At 37.5% G+C, this 18,239-nt stretch overlaps 1 protein-coding gene across 8 annotated transcripts in view; it reads right to left on the bottom strand.

Moving 5' to 3' along the window:
* Nucleotides 1–18,239, bottom strand: part of SYNE2 (spectrin repeat containing nuclear envelope protein 2) — a 198,665-nt gene that overhangs the window by 99,063 nt on the left and 81,363 nt on the right. For all 8 annotated transcript variants that reach the window (XM_042798988.1, XM_042798991.1, XM_042798987.1 and 5 more), the window contains exons 47-58: nt 16,661–16,816; nt 15,990–16,255; nt 12,751–14,857; nt 10,898–11,220; nt 9,957–10,101; nt 9,057–9,272; nt 8,418–8,683; nt 7,476–7,632; nt 4,587–4,742; nt 1,645–1,785; nt 1,120–1,302; nt 446–583 (exon numbers count right to left, since the gene is read on the bottom strand). In XM_042798988.1, coding sequence (XP_042654922.1) covers nt 446–583; nt 1,120–1,302; nt 1,645–1,785; nt 4,587–4,742; nt 7,476–7,632; nt 8,418–8,683; nt 9,057–9,272; nt 9,957–10,101; nt 10,898–11,220; nt 12,751–14,857; nt 15,990–16,255; nt 16,661–16,816 — 4,254 coding nt within the window. The remainder of the gene's footprint in view (nt 1–445; nt 584–1,119; nt 1,303–1,644; nt 1,786–4,586; nt 4,743–7,475; nt 7,633–8,417; nt 8,684–9,056; nt 9,273–9,956; nt 10,102–10,897; nt 11,221–12,750; nt 14,858–15,989; nt 16,256–16,660; nt 16,817–18,239) is intronic.

Genomic DNA, 18,239 nt, shown 5'->3' with positions numbered 1-18,239 from the left:
GATTCTTGAAATTACCAGTAAGAATTACCTTCCAGTTACAGTGAGAACTGCCTTCCAAATCACAATTCACTTTAAAGTTTCCACCTAGCACACACACATCAAAACAGCACTTTACCCCTTCTGGATCACATACAGACACGATACAGAAAGAACCATATATATTCAGGCAGTAAAAACTGATTATAGCCACACAGTATGGTAACAGAAGACAATCACACATTTTTGGAGGATAGATGTACTATAGTTCTACACTTTCACAAGATAGATACGTCCAACACTGAAAAGTATCTATCTATATTTCATGAGTGTCAATGATAACTATTTTTCACTTGGAGTATTTACTGAAATGATACATAATTTATGTCAGTAAGACTTAAGGATGCAAAATCACGTCTGTACAGAACAACCAGTTCTTACAAGGCCATACATCTGCATTAACACTTACCTGAAGATCATCAGTATGTTTACGTAAGCTTTTTGCAGAGTCATTTTGAGCATGTGCTCTTAGCAAGCAGTTGGTGTTTTCTATCCAAACTTTCACATTCTTCAAGAGTTCATCATATTCTTCCATCTTGTTGGCAGCCTAGGAAATGACAGGATTTTACAAAAAGGCACAAATGCATTTCTGTTCACTGTACAAGATAAACACATCTGCGGACAAGATGAGAAGAAAAAGGGATATATTTTCATCAAGGTTAGTTAGGTTAGTATGGTGAAACAAAGATCATATTTTTTTCTGAACAGTTTCATGATCTCAGGCTATCTCCTCTAATCAGATGTAACTTTGGTGCTTACATGCTACATTTCACGGGGACATTGTTGCAATTTATATGGCAATGTTACTTTAATAGATAGCCCATTAGCAGCCATAGAGAACCATTTCATCACCCATCCAGGGGCATGAATTCCTCATGCTAACCCCCATCAACCACCGTGCAGAGCCAGTCCTTTGGGGTAGCAGCTGGAGGTGATGTTTGCCACTCCAGAAACTCTGAGCTACAATAAACTAACGCACCTACAACAGGTTTTTGACTCTCTATTCATTGGAGAGCCTTTAATGATGTTTTATACAAAGCCTGTATGTTGATTTTTAAAAAAACTTTTTACATTTGCATCTACCTTGTTTAAAATGGCAGTTCGGCGCTCAGCAAGCTGCGACACCTGTTGGTACTGCTGAAGGGGGGTCACTAAGATATCCATCAACTCCTGTGCATGGCAGGAGTCCTGCTCTACTATATCATGCACTTCTGCATCCAGTTCATTGAGTTTGTAATGCCAAAGGTCCAGCATATCCCAGATGTGCTGCATGTGGAGAGAGGGTAAATGAAATATAAGGTCAGGCTCAAAGATAACAGCAGTTATTTGCTCTTCCCGTGGGGCATTTGGAATTGCGAAGATTTCAGAACCGATATGATGAGAACAGAACACTGTGCACCTACTGGTGTGATTGAAAACGGTTGAAAAAACCATGTATTTTCCTGTGAGAAAGAATTGGTAAAATATTCACCAGAAAAATGCTTTCTTGTACTTCTCCTTTTACAGACATAAAATGAATGCAGGGCTACTTTATGCTCCTGCTAAACCAGGCTCTGTAGAAACAACCGAAAATCTTTAACATGCACAAAATTTTTTTGGCAACATTACCTTCTGAACTTCTTTGGCTTTTGCAATGTTTTCACTCTTCTGTTGTAACATCTTTTCAATAGCTTGAAGGCCACTATTAATAGTTTCCGCTTTTCTTTTCAGCACATACTGAGGGGAGGTCTGCAAGATTTCAAAACTAACCTGTCAGAGTAAAGAGAAAACAATAGGAGAGATTACAAAGATCTGCTTGTTTCTGTGTACCACCTCACCAAAAATATTCAAATTCTTTTCATGTTTCTCTTGCCGAGTCACGTAAAAACACAGGAATGCAATTACATTTGCAGGGAGAAGCATTAATGTGAGCAGGTTCAATATTTACATGTTATTCAATAATTTTCTCTCATTTAAGAGGCAAGCCTGGAAGAAACAAACAATAAGACACTGCAACTCCCTGGCTGCTTCGTTTCAGCTGCCCCTATTCTAATCTGTAACAGAGGCTAATCATGCTGCATTGTGGAAATAGGCACATTTAGAATCGTGCTGTAAGAAGCCTAGAATGACACCTTTATGTCTTAGCTCACAGCTATTACATCCATGTAAGAAATAAGGGAATATGGAAGTGCATAAATACATAGTAAATTTCTAAATATACATGTAGAGATTTATTACTAAAATAAAAGGCTCTGGGCCCCATAAAGTATGTGGAACTTAATTTTACTCTGCAGAACTCCACAGAAATGAAAAATCAATACAGCAGAAGGCCTGATTTTCTACATAAAGAGGAAAACTCTCAAGTAAGCTGAAGTTGAGTAATTGCCTGAGCACAGAAATGAACAACACAGTAAGGTACCAAGTTACTATGGACTAGATGAAGTGAGAAAGTCCTTGTTCTTAGCCAAAAGTGATGTCTTCTCTTACTGAACCCAGATAGCTGTTAGGGTCAGCCAAGCACCAGGAATTTGTTCAATCATGGTAAATTCTTTGTGTGCTGCAGCCCTAGGATTTATTGGGCACATGCACGTTGCACAGCATTATGCTGCACTGATGTAAAAAGATTTCTAGTTTAGTAATTATTCTGGTTGAAGCTCTTTATACTGAAATACTTTATCCCTTTTGCAGGAATTGGAATTAAAATAATTACTTCATAAATTATTTATCCATATTTTTTTCTTAATTTTATTAACATTATTTATTATTTATAGATTCCAACATGTAGTGTCAGACCAACTTAATATCCATAGTAAGGTATTGTATTGATTAAAAATGCATTAAGCAAAATAAATATATAGCAAAAAGAAGAATGGTGCTCCTCTCAAATATTCATAATTATACAAAAAAGCTATGAAGTCCAGTCTGTACTTAGTACCTAAGACTCCTTGGAAAAAGGAACTCAGACTGTAATCACTGAACAGTTGACCTGGAGTATACCAAACATGAAAAATCATTGATGTTTGTAGTGCTAGTTTCCAAAACAGAAGAGAACCATGTATGAATGCTGTGACACTGCTGGAAATAAGAAAGCAGGCAAAGCACTGACTTCATATCTTTCCTCAGAAAAAACACTGCATCTGTCAATGCTATGGTAATCAGTAGGGCAGGATTTTAATTTCAAAACTTCTTACTGGCATAAATTTATTATATTTTTCACATACAATACCTGGCATCAAAAGTACAATTTATTTTCATGTTTAGTTTAGCAGATTTAGAAGAAAACAGAATGTCATTAAAATATGACAAGTTAATTCAATAGAACACATGCTGGTATCTCCTAGTCTGCAACTAAACTGATCTCCAGTTCCACTAGAATTTTTTTTGTTTCCTAAATGCATTTTTAAAAATTCCAAGGTAGTTTATATTATTTTCCACTACCTAATATGAAAAGCAAATGTTATCTAGTTTCCAGAACTGGTTCTTTCACTCCAACATGTAATAAGTGCATTGGGATAATCTTTTGCCTCGGTAAATGAAACGGTAAACAACAAAAAAACCCCACAAAGCATATATACTGGTTTACTTCCCTTATCTTTCTCTCTCCTACACAGTTGTTGGTTCTATAAGGACTGGTTCCATTTTGAAACAGAAACTACAAAGTTAACCAAATTGAAACTAATAGACTGTAATGAATACATCTCTAAACGCTTAATGCAGCATAAAATGAATGAATAATTTGATAGATGCTAACAAGTAATTGGATTTTAAAACCATTTTATTAAACTTTTAAGTTTTATCAAATTAACTGAGATTTCACCTTTAAAATTAGCATTACAAAATATTATTTCTGAAATAAGAGAACTGAAAGATTTTTTCTATTTAAAATTAACACAAATTAATAAATAACAATGATGATAATTATACCAAACTAAAACCTGACCCCAAACTTACAGTATTACTCCATTTTCCTTTAATTTTGCTTTCGGTTAACTGCTTATACCTGCTGTAGACAGAAAACACTGCAAAAAGCCGAGGCAATGTTATTTAGTTATTTAAATTCCCTGCCTGCTTTTAAAGGAATGCAACCATGTCCCAAGGGGTGGTATAAAGAACTGTGCCACGATACCCTACTATATGTAGACAATTAGATAAAAAAAAAAAAAAATCCAGTTTCAAAGTCCTCTTTTAACTCAGTCTGAAAATATCTTCTCAGTTAAGCTATACAGACTTCCCAATCAACTTTGATTACTAATTTAGTTTAAGAATCAGACTGGATAGAAGATGGGATCAGTATCATATCCAAGACTTTATTGCTAGTGGTTCTGCCATGTCCTCTTTTAACAGAAAAATATTATATTCACACTGCTTACTGTAAGGTTATTCTAAAAGGAGACAGTTAACATGATGAATCTTTCCTCATGCATACATTTTCACTTACATACTGGCAAAAATGCAAATGAAAATAATCAGTGTTTCAAGTTGAATTTTATAGTTACAGCATTCATCAAATATTGCTATACTTACTTATACATTACAAAAAGGTAAACATGAATAATTACATCAACAGTTACCTTGTCTTCTAGGTCTTGCAATACCTTCTTGCAGTCTTCCAGCTGTGTTTCAATCTCAGCAGGAACTATTGTATACATTTCAGAATACTTGATCCGGAGTTTCTCCATGATATCCTTTAGAGTTTGACTTTTTTTAGCAATCACACTCTGGACCTCCTACAAAATTAAGAATAACTTCAGAAGCTTTACCCAGTTTTTACTGAGTGTACATGCATGTGTGTATACAGAGATATGTATATATATACATACATACATATTGTGTTTTATATATCCTCCCATGAATATGATTTGGAAAAGTTGTTTTTGTTGTATCAAACCTAATTTGACTACCTCTGAGAGCAGATAAACTTTGAGAAATACTCACTCATTTAATCAAATGATGCTTTTCAATCTGTAAGAATTAATTAAACTTGATACTACTCCCATGTCAGGCAACTGACGCACTGGTGTTTATTGACAGGTACAGCAATGTAATCATTTGAAGTGCTCCTATGATTAAATGTTAACCTTTGTGCTCTCCCTTTTGCCAAAAGTGCATTTTCTCTTTGAAAGATGTTTAATAGCCAACGTTCATTCCTTCATTATTATAAACAACACAAAGGCCACAAAAAGCAACAGGTTTCAAGCTGAAGTGTCTGCTTTCAGGCAATTACGCAGAGCAGCACAGCAGGCTCCTTTCGAAACAGTAGTTCCCAGTTCTACATGAAGAATGTAGGTTTTATGAGATAAAAGAAACTTGAACAACTGTCTACAGCCTGTGGCCTAGAAATAAAATCCGATCTAAGTCCTCTTGCAGAAAGAATGAAGAAACTCATTTGTTTTGAACGTTTTCTAGAATTTCAAGTTGGAAAGTTCTGTTTGTTTGCTTTATGGTTCCTTTTCCCAATGCTCAGCTGTTTCAGAAACTCAAATGTGACTCAAGTTATTGGGGAAAGTGATCTAAACCTCCTATCAGGCAATGAAAGCCATTAAAATTAATATCCTTTTCTTTTTCAATCAGGGGTAATGGTAATCCGTTAACTCCTAGTCTTCACTTGGGAATCTTTTTCCCTCGCATGAATATGGTGCACAGAAGAAATACGTAAGAGTCTGAGATTGATTTATTTCCTGTCATCCCACGACAACTGAGTCTGATATTAAAAACCTCAAAACCATGAAACAGCTGAGTGTCTCATTCTACCATAGCGAAGGCTGTTGTTGTCAAACGGCCCAATTAAGATTGTGTCAACATTTATGTGAGTTTATAGATTCCCTGACTTGAATTTGAAAGAATTAGTTACAACATTAGTCTCCAAAACAAAGCACGTCTCTGCAAACTGGTTTCTGTATATAAATGCACGTTAACATTTCACAGATTATTTAGCTAGAAAGCAGATATCTGTCAAAACTCCCAGTTTTTTTCCTAGGGGACTAGATGATATCACTTTCCTTTGCATATTCATTTATGTTGGTGAGTTAAAATTTTGCCACCTGACTAACCTAGACTTGTCATCTGGAAGTGAAACAGGCATTTCCATTCAATAAACGCAATGGGGGCACAAATAATGTGATAGATTTTATAGAAACTAGGTTTTCTTTGGAAATAGAGATGAAATTGCCCTGCAGATTTTGGCTTACTGGCGATTGCATTAGGCAAAATTAAGGAATTTTTCAACCCTTTCAGGTGAATCTTTTCAAAAGGAACAGGCCTGCTGTGACATACTGCTACAAAGAAATAATTTCATGCGATTTCTGCTAACATTTGCTTGTGCCACTTGCTGCCAGGAACAGGAACAAGGTCTAAACTCACTTCTGGGTGAGTTTTAGGTGCTCAGTGGAGCACAGTTTGGATGTGACAGAAAAGAGCAGGCATCATGCACCTCTAGTGGTAACATTTCCTCCTGGATACAAAGAACTCAGAAAAAGAACAGACCCAAATCTAAATTATAATGCTGAATAATTTTAAATAGAAAACTATCCCTTTCAGACAAATCCACAAGGTTTCACCACAGTAATGCTGGCTCATAGGTTTTTGGAACTTCTTCAAGATGCTAACCCCTATGAAAATGTTCATATCATCCACCTCAGTCTTTGGCTTCTATAGTTTTCCTAGCCATTTGCCAGCTTCAAGCATCCATCTTCTAAACAAAGATACATGGTGAGGAACGCCAAACATTTTTTGTACAAGACTCAGCAAAGAGAGCCTAAATTTGTAATAGAACTTAGTAGGTTAGAATAAATAAATTATAAAGTTCTACAGGTAAAAGATAAGTTGATTAAATATAATTAAAAATTATTTTTTGATCAAGACTTTAAGATAGTAACATAAAGAACAATAAGACTAAATTGAAACAAATATAATTAAAATAATAACTAAACCCACATTCAGGAAGTGTTAGGAATAATACCCTTTCATAAAGTCAGGAAATCAAAGAAGGGTAACAAAAATATACTGAAATTACAGGAATTATAGCTGCAGGGTAATGGTTGCTGCTGGTGGAGACTGTGGTCTTGATCAAAATTTGATTTCTAAAAAGCATTTACTAGTTTAAACCCCTGACATGGGACATCAACTTCAGAGCATCCGAAGCTGCCCTGGCTAGGTACACAGTGGGGGAAGAGGCGCAGGATGTATGCTAAGCAGTCCTTCCTAAAGGGCACGCAACTGGCTGTTAAACTCTCTGCAATCTGGAAAGACTTCTACGGCTGCTAACTGGACCACATAGAGGAGCACAAACCAAAGACATGGCAGGGCCAGTCATATTCTGCTGAGCCAGATTTATTCTCTTTAAGTCAAAGTGCATATGCACTTGTCACTACTTTGTCACTAATTTTATTTGGAGCAAGTTCAAGCCCCAGCATAAAAGAACATTCTGAAAGTCCCCACCCAGTAACAGAGCTGTTACCAACCTCCAGTTGTCCTGCCTTTCCAGTTGCATCTTGTAATAATACAGATGCAGCATTCTGTAACACATTTGTCACAGCACTTATTTCTTCAGTGATCTTGTTCCTCTCTTGAATCTCAGCTTGTACTGAATCCTTATGGTCTTGATTCTTTTCATACAACCTATGAAAGATTTCCAGCAAGAACATATTGTTAGACTTTACACTAAGAAGTAATCAAAGAGCATGCTTAACACAGGTATTTTAAATATATATATCCAGAACCACATTTGTCTGTATTTTAATATTATTTTATGTAACTAAATCTCTGAGTTTCTGTCTTTCATTGTCTCAGTTTCTTCAAAAATGAGTCTTCAGATACTGCTAAACAAAGTATGTTCCATAGACCAAATCAGAGAGCAATGCGTATTTAAACAGCAAACAGAGCTCAGGTTCTCAGAGTCTGAAAACGCTGGCAGAGCAGATGTTCACAAAGACTTCCACGTCAAAAAGCAGGGATGGAGACGGGTGAGTACAATCACAGGTTTGCAAAACATACTTGAGGCAAATTTTAAACAGTGGCACTAAGGCAGGCAAAAGTTGCGTTGTTGCAAAAAGCACAAGGTCTGATTTTCATAAGAGTGGAAGACCCAAACATCTCATTGAAGTTCACAAGAGCTTGAAAATTCCAAAATCAACCATCGTCCCTCCTGATGCCTTCTACACTTGAACACAAATTGCAGCCCACACACATTATGGCCAGGCTCTGGTCTCCTCCCTAGCTACTACCGCCCAACGCCCATGCTGAAGACAGCAGATGGGTTAGATGGAGCATTGGTCTGACCCAGTAGGGTGTCCACTATAATTTTAAGTGCAATACAGCTTTCATATATTCTTTAATACCCAATAAAACACTGTGTTTATAAGTAGTCGATGTCATATCTTCAACAGAAATTCCACACCACTTACTTTTTACAGCGATCCTGCATTGCCTTTATCTCACATAAGGCAGGAAGGGCAGCTTCTGACTCAGTATTTTCAGATGTATTCAGGATGTTTCTTATTCGGTGAAGTAGTAAGAGTAAGAGGAGCTGTTGCTGGTTGATGTTTTCCTCAAATGAGTTCACAAAATCTAGTAATTCTACCAGTTCCTCGCTGGTGGCCTTTTCTTTCTCTTTAAGACTTTCTGGCTGTTCTTCCTGGAGCTTATCGAGAATTATTGTTTCTCGTTCCAGCTAAGTAAACAGCATGTCAAAGCATAAGATAAAGTGCTTTTTTATTCCATCATGTTCAGTTACATTATTCATTTACTCATACACATGACTAAGTACTGGGAATTAAATAGCCAGAGAACTTGAACCTCTGAAGTGTGCCAAAACATTTGTGTTTGCTCTAACAAAGCACATAACCACACACAGAGCTGTTCTGGGTTCAGAGAATTTGTACTAAAAATAACCCCATCGTTTTTGACTCCAGGTTCAAGAAAGGCTGGGATAACTGGCTGGTGGGAAACGATGTTCTGCACTGATCTCAGCCCCTTACACGCCATTTTACTAAGGGACCCATCCCTACCATGTTCCCCAAAACTTAGTTTGTTGAGCAACCCACCTCTTCATTGATGAATTTCCATTCCTGCTTTAGTTCTTCACTGTTAATTTCCAGCCCTTTTGCTGCCTCAAGCAAACCCAGCCAATTTTCCCACAGCACTGTTACAATCCTGCCCAGTGCCCTGTCACTTCTTTTGCATAACCTCATCAGCTCTCCAGAGACCTGCCTCAGCTTCACAAGATCATCTTCAGCTGCATTAATGTTGGAGACTAAAATCTTATAGGAAAAACAAACAAATAAATAAAATAATACAGTCAGAAGTGTTAATGAAGCATTCAGTAACATGATTTAGAGGATTCTCTAATAAAATGGCAATCACTCCACCGAGCTGGTTAAATACCGTTGTAATGAGAGAATTCTGTTGGCTAAGACTGTGGAGAAAGATGGGGTACATAAAACAAACAAAACAGAAGAACAGTATGCCCAGGCAATTACATTTTCTTACTTCTTTTTGGTTATTTGGAAGGGAACAGAAATGAGCAGGAGTTACAGATCTATAAAATGACAAGCCTGTAATATGATGAACACTAAAAGAGAAGACAGCAAAGAGGTTGATTATAGCAGTGGTCTGGTGTGGCGGCACCACTTCTGAGGGAAAACAACAGCAATGGTAGAAATCTGATCAGTCCTGGTCCTGCAAAGAAGCAACGAGGGATCTGAACAGAAATGCAACACTATCTTAAGCACAGATAATGTTTGATTTCTACAGCAGAGGTACTCATTTTACATGGCCTAGTATAATCTGGTCTTTTTATAAGTATATAAATATATTCTGTGGGTTTATATATTCATAAATACAGGATAAAGTATTTCACTTCTTTCTGCTATGATACCATATGGTGTGCATTGCTGCATCACAATTTTGCATGAACTTTTCAAGTTTTTCAGAGCCTGCCTTACCTTGCTTTCTTCTAAGTGCTCCAAAGCTTCTTTATAAGACATTGGTATTTGAGACAAAGACTGCCTAAGCATCTTTTCCAGTTTGTTAAGATGATCACACACCTTATCTTTGATTTTTGTGTAGCTTCTGTATTTTTCAAAATACCTATAGGAAACAGTTAATAGACCAATTAAAATTTGTTGTGGTTGCTCCTGTCTCCAACCATAAGGCCCACTAGAATAAAAGAAATAATCTTCTGAACTGGTAGTTCTTACTATATTGCAAGTGATCTTCAGTTAGCATGTTACACACTTCAGGTCCGATACCTGAGATACTTTAGAGATGCAGGTAGAAATGCCCCAGAGGTAAAGAAATATAGGTACGTATATCCATATATCAGCCACTGAGCTGCTCAAAATAACTGTATGTCCCGATCTAGGTCTCCACCCACCTCAGACATTCCCAAAAATTAATTCCCAGTTTGCAACACACTTTCTATCTGTCCCTACAATGTGTGGTCTGTATAATTCCAATTTCTTATTTCTATATCTTATAATTTCCTTTTTTATTACCAAAGCCTTTAAAGTATTTGTTTCATTATAAAAGCAGATTTTAAGGTTATGCTCAATAGAACCAGCAGCACTGGATTCTAACCTGCACCAGCACTGAACTAGAGACTGTGGAAACGTGCTTTCTCCTGATTCTGGCACACTATGACCCTCAGTTGAACCCCATACATACTTTTTGTTAAAAACTAAAAATGATAGCATTGTAAAGTAGTAAAAATATGATTATTGTATGGTAATTTTCCTTCCATTACAGTCAAATCTGGGAACAATAGAAATGCTTACAGTTCTTTCTGCTGAATTACCTGGTTCTATCAGACTAGAAACAACCCTGCATTTATTATCAGTCAAATTTCTAATAAGTAACATGATCTAGGAAGGTCTCTTAAACCTACCTCTGTTCATCAGCTTCCTTTCTTTGAGCCTTCTCCCTCAATGCCAAACTCTTCTTGACTAGTTCTGTTAAAGTATTTTCCAGACATATTTTGTCTTCTGGTTTCACTAGGTTTTTCAGCTTGAAGTACAGGCTTTCTATTTTAGCCTTTGCAGAGTTGAACTCTTCTTGTTTCCATTGTGGGCTTTGACAGGACCCCTCTGAGCCATCAAGCTCTGCTGCAGCAGAGTGGACTCGAGCTTCATAGCCCTCAAGGAACCTGGAAGCCCTCTGAACAGCCTTGGTATAAAGCTCACCAGTCTTACATGCCTCTTCCAAAGCACTCTGGAAATGTTAAAAAGACAAAGGAACAATCAAGAAAGACTGCTGTGCTCCTCTACATCACCAGGTGGTCTTTTCAGAATTTCATACTTCGCTGTCTTTGAGACCAGTGCTCCCAGAATTGGCCTGAGGAGGCAAGGGAGGACACATGGCAAATGCACTCTGCTACCTATGTTGGCACAGATCAGTGCTGTAACCTATAGATTGGTTGCCCTCAGCCATAGGAACAGGAGTTATGAGGAAATGGCCAATACCAGAAAAGTCCAGAGAGAAGGATGGTACGACACAAAAGCCATAAGATCGCTTATGGACATGGAAATATATGTCCTGTTTGACAAGGAAAGCCCACACATTGATGTGTTATTCTGCTCCAGGGGATATCTCTTACCAAATTGTTTCTCACTAAATCCTCTTCTTGTATGTATTTATACACAGAATGATGTGTGACTTTGACAGCTCTTGGTTTCTCATGGGGCAGACAAACTGGCACTGTGCTTCCCACACAATACCAAAGCAGTGAAGAAGCACAACAAACCAGGAAATCTGGCAGGAGGACCATAAGTCCATCAGGGATGCTAAGTCCCTCCCCCTGTTACAGCTACTACCTCCTATTTCCTTGTTCATACCCATTGATCTCTTAGGCAGTCAGGGCACAGGTCTTCTTGACCAGGACACAGTTCCAGAACCTCTCTGCTATGAAGGTTACCATTCTTCTGGTTTCCAACAGAAATTTATTCACTAACTCCTTCTCCTTGTATTAATTAACACTGTTCTTCAGCTTAAGCAGCCCTTTTCCATTCATTAAGTGTACATCCAGCCCAATTACATTTCTCAGCTGGATTTCCCACTTGTCTTCAGTTAGCGAGATTGAGCAAATTCAGTTTTATTAACTGCCCTCAACATTCTTCATCCCTCTAACAGCATCTGCTCCAGTTTATGGATCTCTCTTGACAAAGACATCAAGAATTGGGTTAATCCTCCAGCAGTACCCTAGCAATACCTCAAATACTAGTGTTAAAGCCTTGGATTCCAGTTGCCTTTCCTTTGCTTACCCTTACGGAGGCCTGATCACATTGGTTTGACCTGTACTTTACTCTCCTTGACCATTCTCAACTAGTAAGCTTTTTCTTTATAGTAGAAAGTAGGAGCTTCTGTTTTTTTCTTCACTGTCATTATTGAAAACGTTACATAAAACCTGTCCCAATAATAATCCCAGGACAACTGCACCCAGTCTCTCCTCAGCTCAGTATTTCAAGAAAACTTTCTCCTTCCTCCTCTTTACCCTTCTTTTCTCGTGTTAATCCCCACTGCTTGATTATAATAAAACAGAATACAACTGATTCCTTTGCATTCTTAGTTTCTTATCATGATTCCCATAATATTCACCAATGCAGAGATGATGATGATCCAATTCAGTTATTGGAATAAAAGGAGGATATAAGTAATGAAAATATAAACACTAGTCACAGACACCTAATCTAATTATTAGGAAAAGATGTATGGCCATACCTTACGTTTATTAAATATACTTACAACACGGGCAGCAATGTCTGTCTTCAGTTGTATTTCATAATCTTGCAGTGTCTCTAATTTTGTTTCTACACCAGCAGCAAGAGATTTTTCTTCTTGGTTTTCACTCTCTTTTTCCATTATACATTTAATAGCAGAAAACTTTGCTTGCATCATATTCTGAATTGCATCCCACCGTATCTTTTCATACTGCATTGTTTTTATGTCTATCAGAAGTGGCTGCTGGAGCTCTAATTGAATATGCTTTATTATGTGCAATATATGTTCTACTTCACTCTGGGTATCTTCCTTGTTTACACACTGGAGACCAGAGATCAAGTTTTGAAGAAACTGATTCAATTCCTCAACATCTTTCTCCAGGCTCTTCATTTCTTTCCTCTTAGATTCTTTGAATGGTGTATCAAAGACCTCATTTTTGTTTATTTGATTTGCTACCTCCTGGGTTAAGTACAAGATTTGTTGAACTGTCTGAAACTGAATCTGTGCAGATATAAGCTTCTCAGCAGGGGAAGAGCTACAGCTATCATTTAGGATGTTAGCTTCTTTTTTTACAGTAGATGTCAGAGTCCGAATTTCATTTAGCAATGCTTGAATCTTATCGCATTCCCTAGCAACATTATCAAAATGTATTATCTTCCCTTTAATTTTATTTTTAATTTTAAAAAACTTAGTTTGCAATTCATCCAGCTGTAGTGAGTCCCATTTTAGACCTACACATTCAAAGATTTCTCTGTACTTCAATATTTGTGACAAATTGGACTGAAAAGCTAGTACTTTTTCTCTAAGTGCTTTGCATTTATCCTTCATTTCCTGCTTGGCACCTATTGATTCTTCTTCCATGTTCATTTCACCACACCGCAGATCATTAAGATCTTGCTGCAATGAAGTCATTCCTTCAGCAAACTCCCTGTAGACAACTATCTTTTTTTCTACTTCATGAAGTTTACTCTGAATTTGCCTCTGTGTCTTCCTTGCTCTATTCTTCAGACTTCTTAACTGATCGATCAAAAATAGTTGTTCTGACAGGCTCAGTTCCCCAGCTGTGACCTGACTCTCTTTACAGTGGGATGAGATAAGCCCTTCTATTTCTTGTATGTCCTTTAAAATCTCCTTTAAAATGTCTTGTTGATTGATTAATTCTGACCATGTGCTGGTTTGGTTCATGTCAGGCCCGGCAAGCATCTCAGCATTTCGAAGCTGACAGTGAACTTTTTCTATTTCTGCAATAAGTCTTTGCCTCTCCTCCAGCTGGAGTTCTAGGTGCTGTAATCTCTGAGCTGATTTTAAAACAAGAGCCTTGTATGAATTCTGCAGTGCTTGTAAAAGAAAGGTCATATCAGAGATCTCCTCTGGCTTCAAGTTAGGAATGATGTGCTGGAGCCCATAATCCAGTGATACAATCTCAGGCTCTCTGTTTAGAACTTCTGTGTTCATAAGCTGACAACTTCTGATCTGTGATTTAACATCACTGGGGAAAAGTGCTGCTTTCTGATCAAGAGAGGACAGCGTATCTTTGACCCATGAAATATTTTCTTTCAGCCTCTTTACCATTTCGTGTTTCATGACAGCAGGACCAGTGATCTGAACATCCTCTCGAGGAGTTTGTTGCATTGCTAACGCTTCCAATTTATTCTGCAAATCATGTATGGAGTTCTCCAAAGCCACCTTCTCTTGATCACTCCAGATTCTTTTCATCTGCAGTTCAATCCTTCTTTTTAATAGAGAAAGACCATGTTTAATGTCCTGTAGCTCTGTGGTCCAAAGTACAGGGTATTTGGCTTTTCCTGCAGCTGAGGAATGTAACTCTGCTTGTAAATACTGTTCTTGTATTAGTCTCTGAATATCCTGTGCTTTATTCATAAGCAGGTTAAATTCATCAATTTCTGCCACAACTTGATCATGTTTCTTTTGCACTGTTTGTTCCATGTGTTGCCACCATTGTTCCAGTTGCCTCATTTGGCTTTCGGTTAACACTTTATCCATGCATGTTAAATGCTGAGATAAACTTTCTTGCTGAGTTTTCAACTGGTTTAAGACATCTCTTTCTTTTCGTAAGGACTCTATGCATGCCTTAATTTTCTCCAGAAGAACTGTGTTGTTCGTAGGACCCCTGCCAAAAATATGAGTAGCATTTAAAAAAGAAATAAAATTCTCCTAAAGCATGGACTAGTCACATTTAAAAAAAATAATTTCACTGTTTAGAAAATGATTCACTCATTTTATTCACACAATCACATGCATCTCTCAATGTTCTCTCACAAATTTCCTAACCACTGTTGAAGTATCATAATTTCTTGCATATCTGTAGAGCATTCATTATTTCTAAACGCCTCTGCAGGAAAGATATATTCTGTATATTCTCTAAAATTGAAGTATATATTAATATAGAATGTGTCATTTCCTAAAGGAATGTAGCCTCCCTTTAAAGATACAGTAAATATAATTTAAAAAATCAACAGTAGTGTTAAGTCATCTCCAAGTGAATTAGCAACATTTTATGGTAATTTCTGACTTACAATGAAGATAAAGCTTAGTTATAAGAAAAACTTCAAAATTTCCCATTCACTCAAGATTAATTTGGAGGAGTTTATCTACTAATTTTTTCTTTCCAAGCATACTTTGAAATTCCCATCTAAAATACACTTAGGAGCTAGATTTTTATTCCATTTTTTCCAATATCTTTCCTATAAATTAACAATTCTATAAATTATTTTAAGGATTTCTAAACTACTGTGATACATTACTGTCGCTGATAGCCTACTTCCATGTTTTGAAGGCTAATTCATACAAGTTACTAAATATTTTGTGTGTGTTGGTTATCTCTGAACTGATACAGTATTTAGCTATTGCCATAGAATACTTCCTATCAAATAAGGTCAATTTTCAGAGCAATGAGATATTTCACTCGGAAAAAAATTAGAAATGGTGAATCCTTAAAGAAAAATTAATTGCACATCTGCCAAATTTTTGCAAAAATATTTTAATACAGCTTTTATCTAGGTCTTTAGCACAGCAACCATTCTCCTGCCTAAAAAATGCGTAGGTGGTGCTAAAGGATACCAGAGAACCACCAGAAATGTTTATGTTTAAGGCTGTTTGAACTTACAAACCTATGAGACTTCTCTTACTACCTAATGTTAATGAGATGGATAAACCATATTCTTCTCTGTGCATTACTGAAGTTCAGTCTAGGACCATATTTGTTCTGCAACCTGTTAACCAAAGCCCTCAATTATACTTACATCTTTATGTTGTCTTTTTCTGTTGACAAATTTTTCATTGAGGACTGTGCAGCAGAAAGATTTTTCTGGTATTCATTAATTAAACAGTACTGTTGTTGCTTCACTGCCTTAACAGCATCTAGTTCTTGAAGCAGCCTGTCCCAGCAGGGCACTGCAGGCTCTGTGGTTTGCAACTCTGCTCTGTTTGATCCTGTTGCACTGGGAAATGCTTCTTGACTATGACATGAAGATTTTGCTTTCCATGTTTCCAGTTCAGTTTGTAAATTCTACAATCAAGGCCACCACAGAGAGGGGATTAAAAGAAGATCTTAAACACTTTCAGCTTTCAACACAAAATACAGTTAAATACTGACACATCTACAAACACATGCTTGCTCATTCACATGCAAACAAGCATGCATGCCTGCACACATCATGGAAGCACATGTGCAATCACAGGTGTATATACTAGTGCACTCTAGAAGAGCAGTACGAAATATGGTATTTACACGGACATACATGCATTAAGGAAGAGTGATTGCAGATTACCTAGTAGACAAGCTAACTAATCATGCAGTCAGTTAAACATCACATAAGATTATATGCAACAATTTTGTTTTGCCCAAGTGAATCATAATTCTGTAAGTGTATCACTACATTAACAATGAGGAATGGCTTTGCAATTTTCATACCTCCAGCTCTTTCAGTTGTTCATTTATAAGTACGATATCCAGTTCGGCCACTTCTTTTTTCAACTCATTGACCTTTTGTTCCTCTTCAAAATATTCAGTGTTTACTTGCACTCCAGGAAATAGTTCCTTCTGGACAAACATTTCTGCACCTGTGTCCTACAATGCAAAACAGTATTCTTATTTCTGAAGCTCCTACACCAACAAGTTTTCTGACTGTAACACATTGCATCACATATTTAAGCCATGCCTAAATCCTGCTGTGGCTTCCCCCATAACCTCTGTGGGTCAGCCAGGACCCAGAAGCTGGAACCTCCATCACTACCCACCACCTCTGCAGTCATCTTGGTTTGACAGCACTGCTTAGACAGTTATGAAATCTCTGCCCATCATTTTAAGTTTGAAACTGATTATCTCCACTTTCAAATAGTATCTTTCCTGCAACTACCTGTGCTACTGATAAATTCACAGGTCTATCCTGTCCTCTCCCCCTTCTGCCTTACACATTCATGGACTTCAACCTCTCCATCACACCTCCAATTCCTTCTGCTCAGCACCTGCCTTGATATACCAATGTCCTTCACCAGCACCATCTCTCCAGCCGGTGGTCACAGGGCCACTCATGCATGAAGCAGCTTGGCTGTGACACAAAGCCACAGCTGCTGCTGTCACAAGTGCTATCCAAAATCTGGGGTAAGACAAGAGCATTAGGGAGCCATGTCTCAACCAGGATGGGGAGCAAGGGAATGGGGAGTTCCAGAGAGTGTCCCTGGCATTACCATCAGTTCCCACAAGGACAGAAGGACAAATCACTTGAGGTGTGGCCAGATTTAACAGCCCATCAGCTGAGCTGAGGTTGTTGCCCAAGTGGATGCTCTTAGCCAGCACCCATTCAGATGTAAAACATAATCCTCTTTATCACCTTCAGCTATTAGACAACATAAATGAAATGTCACAGGCTTATTAGGTCACATGGCAATATCTTAAAATTCTTTCTGCATTTCCCTTCCCCCAGTACCTGTCTATATCTGGTGTAAACTGTGATCTGTTCAATGTATAAACTTCATGTGAGTGAATGCATACAAATATACAGATATGGCTACAGTGTGAGCTTCTCCATGGTACCAACATATAAAATCAGCAACGATAAAAAATTCCTGTTTGATAAACTTACTGTATTGCTGCTTTAGATACTATTTTACTAGGAAGCAGCCAGTTACACTGCAGTCATGTCACCTGTAACTTGTCCCTGTCGTCTGTCTCTCTGTGGGTCATAAGCTATCCAAAATATACCTGTTTCCAAGTGTGGGAAACATGTAGCATATTGTAGACATTACTGGAAAAGAATAACTCTATTTATTTGAACTCTTCTGGTTATTTTCAGTCAAAACTGAAGGGGACCACTCATTAAATAGTCCATCAGAGAACTTTTCCATTTCTCTGCGTACACATCCATAACGGCTGTATCAATTCAGACATAAGATTTCATCTTAAGAGACTTCAGAGTGCCATAGAACTGAAGTAAGCAGAAGAACTCAGCTAAGCTATCACAGAGTGAGGAGGAAATCCACTTTACCAGATT

The sequence above is a fragment of the Tyto alba genome, unplaced genomic scaffold, assembly GCF_018691265.1.
Source record: "Tyto alba isolate M040663 unplaced genomic scaffold, T.alba_DEE_v4.0 Super-Scaffold_29, whole genome shotgun sequence".
Lineage (NCBI taxonomy): Eukaryota > Metazoa > Chordata > Aves > Strigiformes > Tytonidae > Tyto > Tyto alba.
Note: the sequence above shows the minus strand (reverse complement) of the source record. Positions and strands in the feature narration are given on the sequence as shown.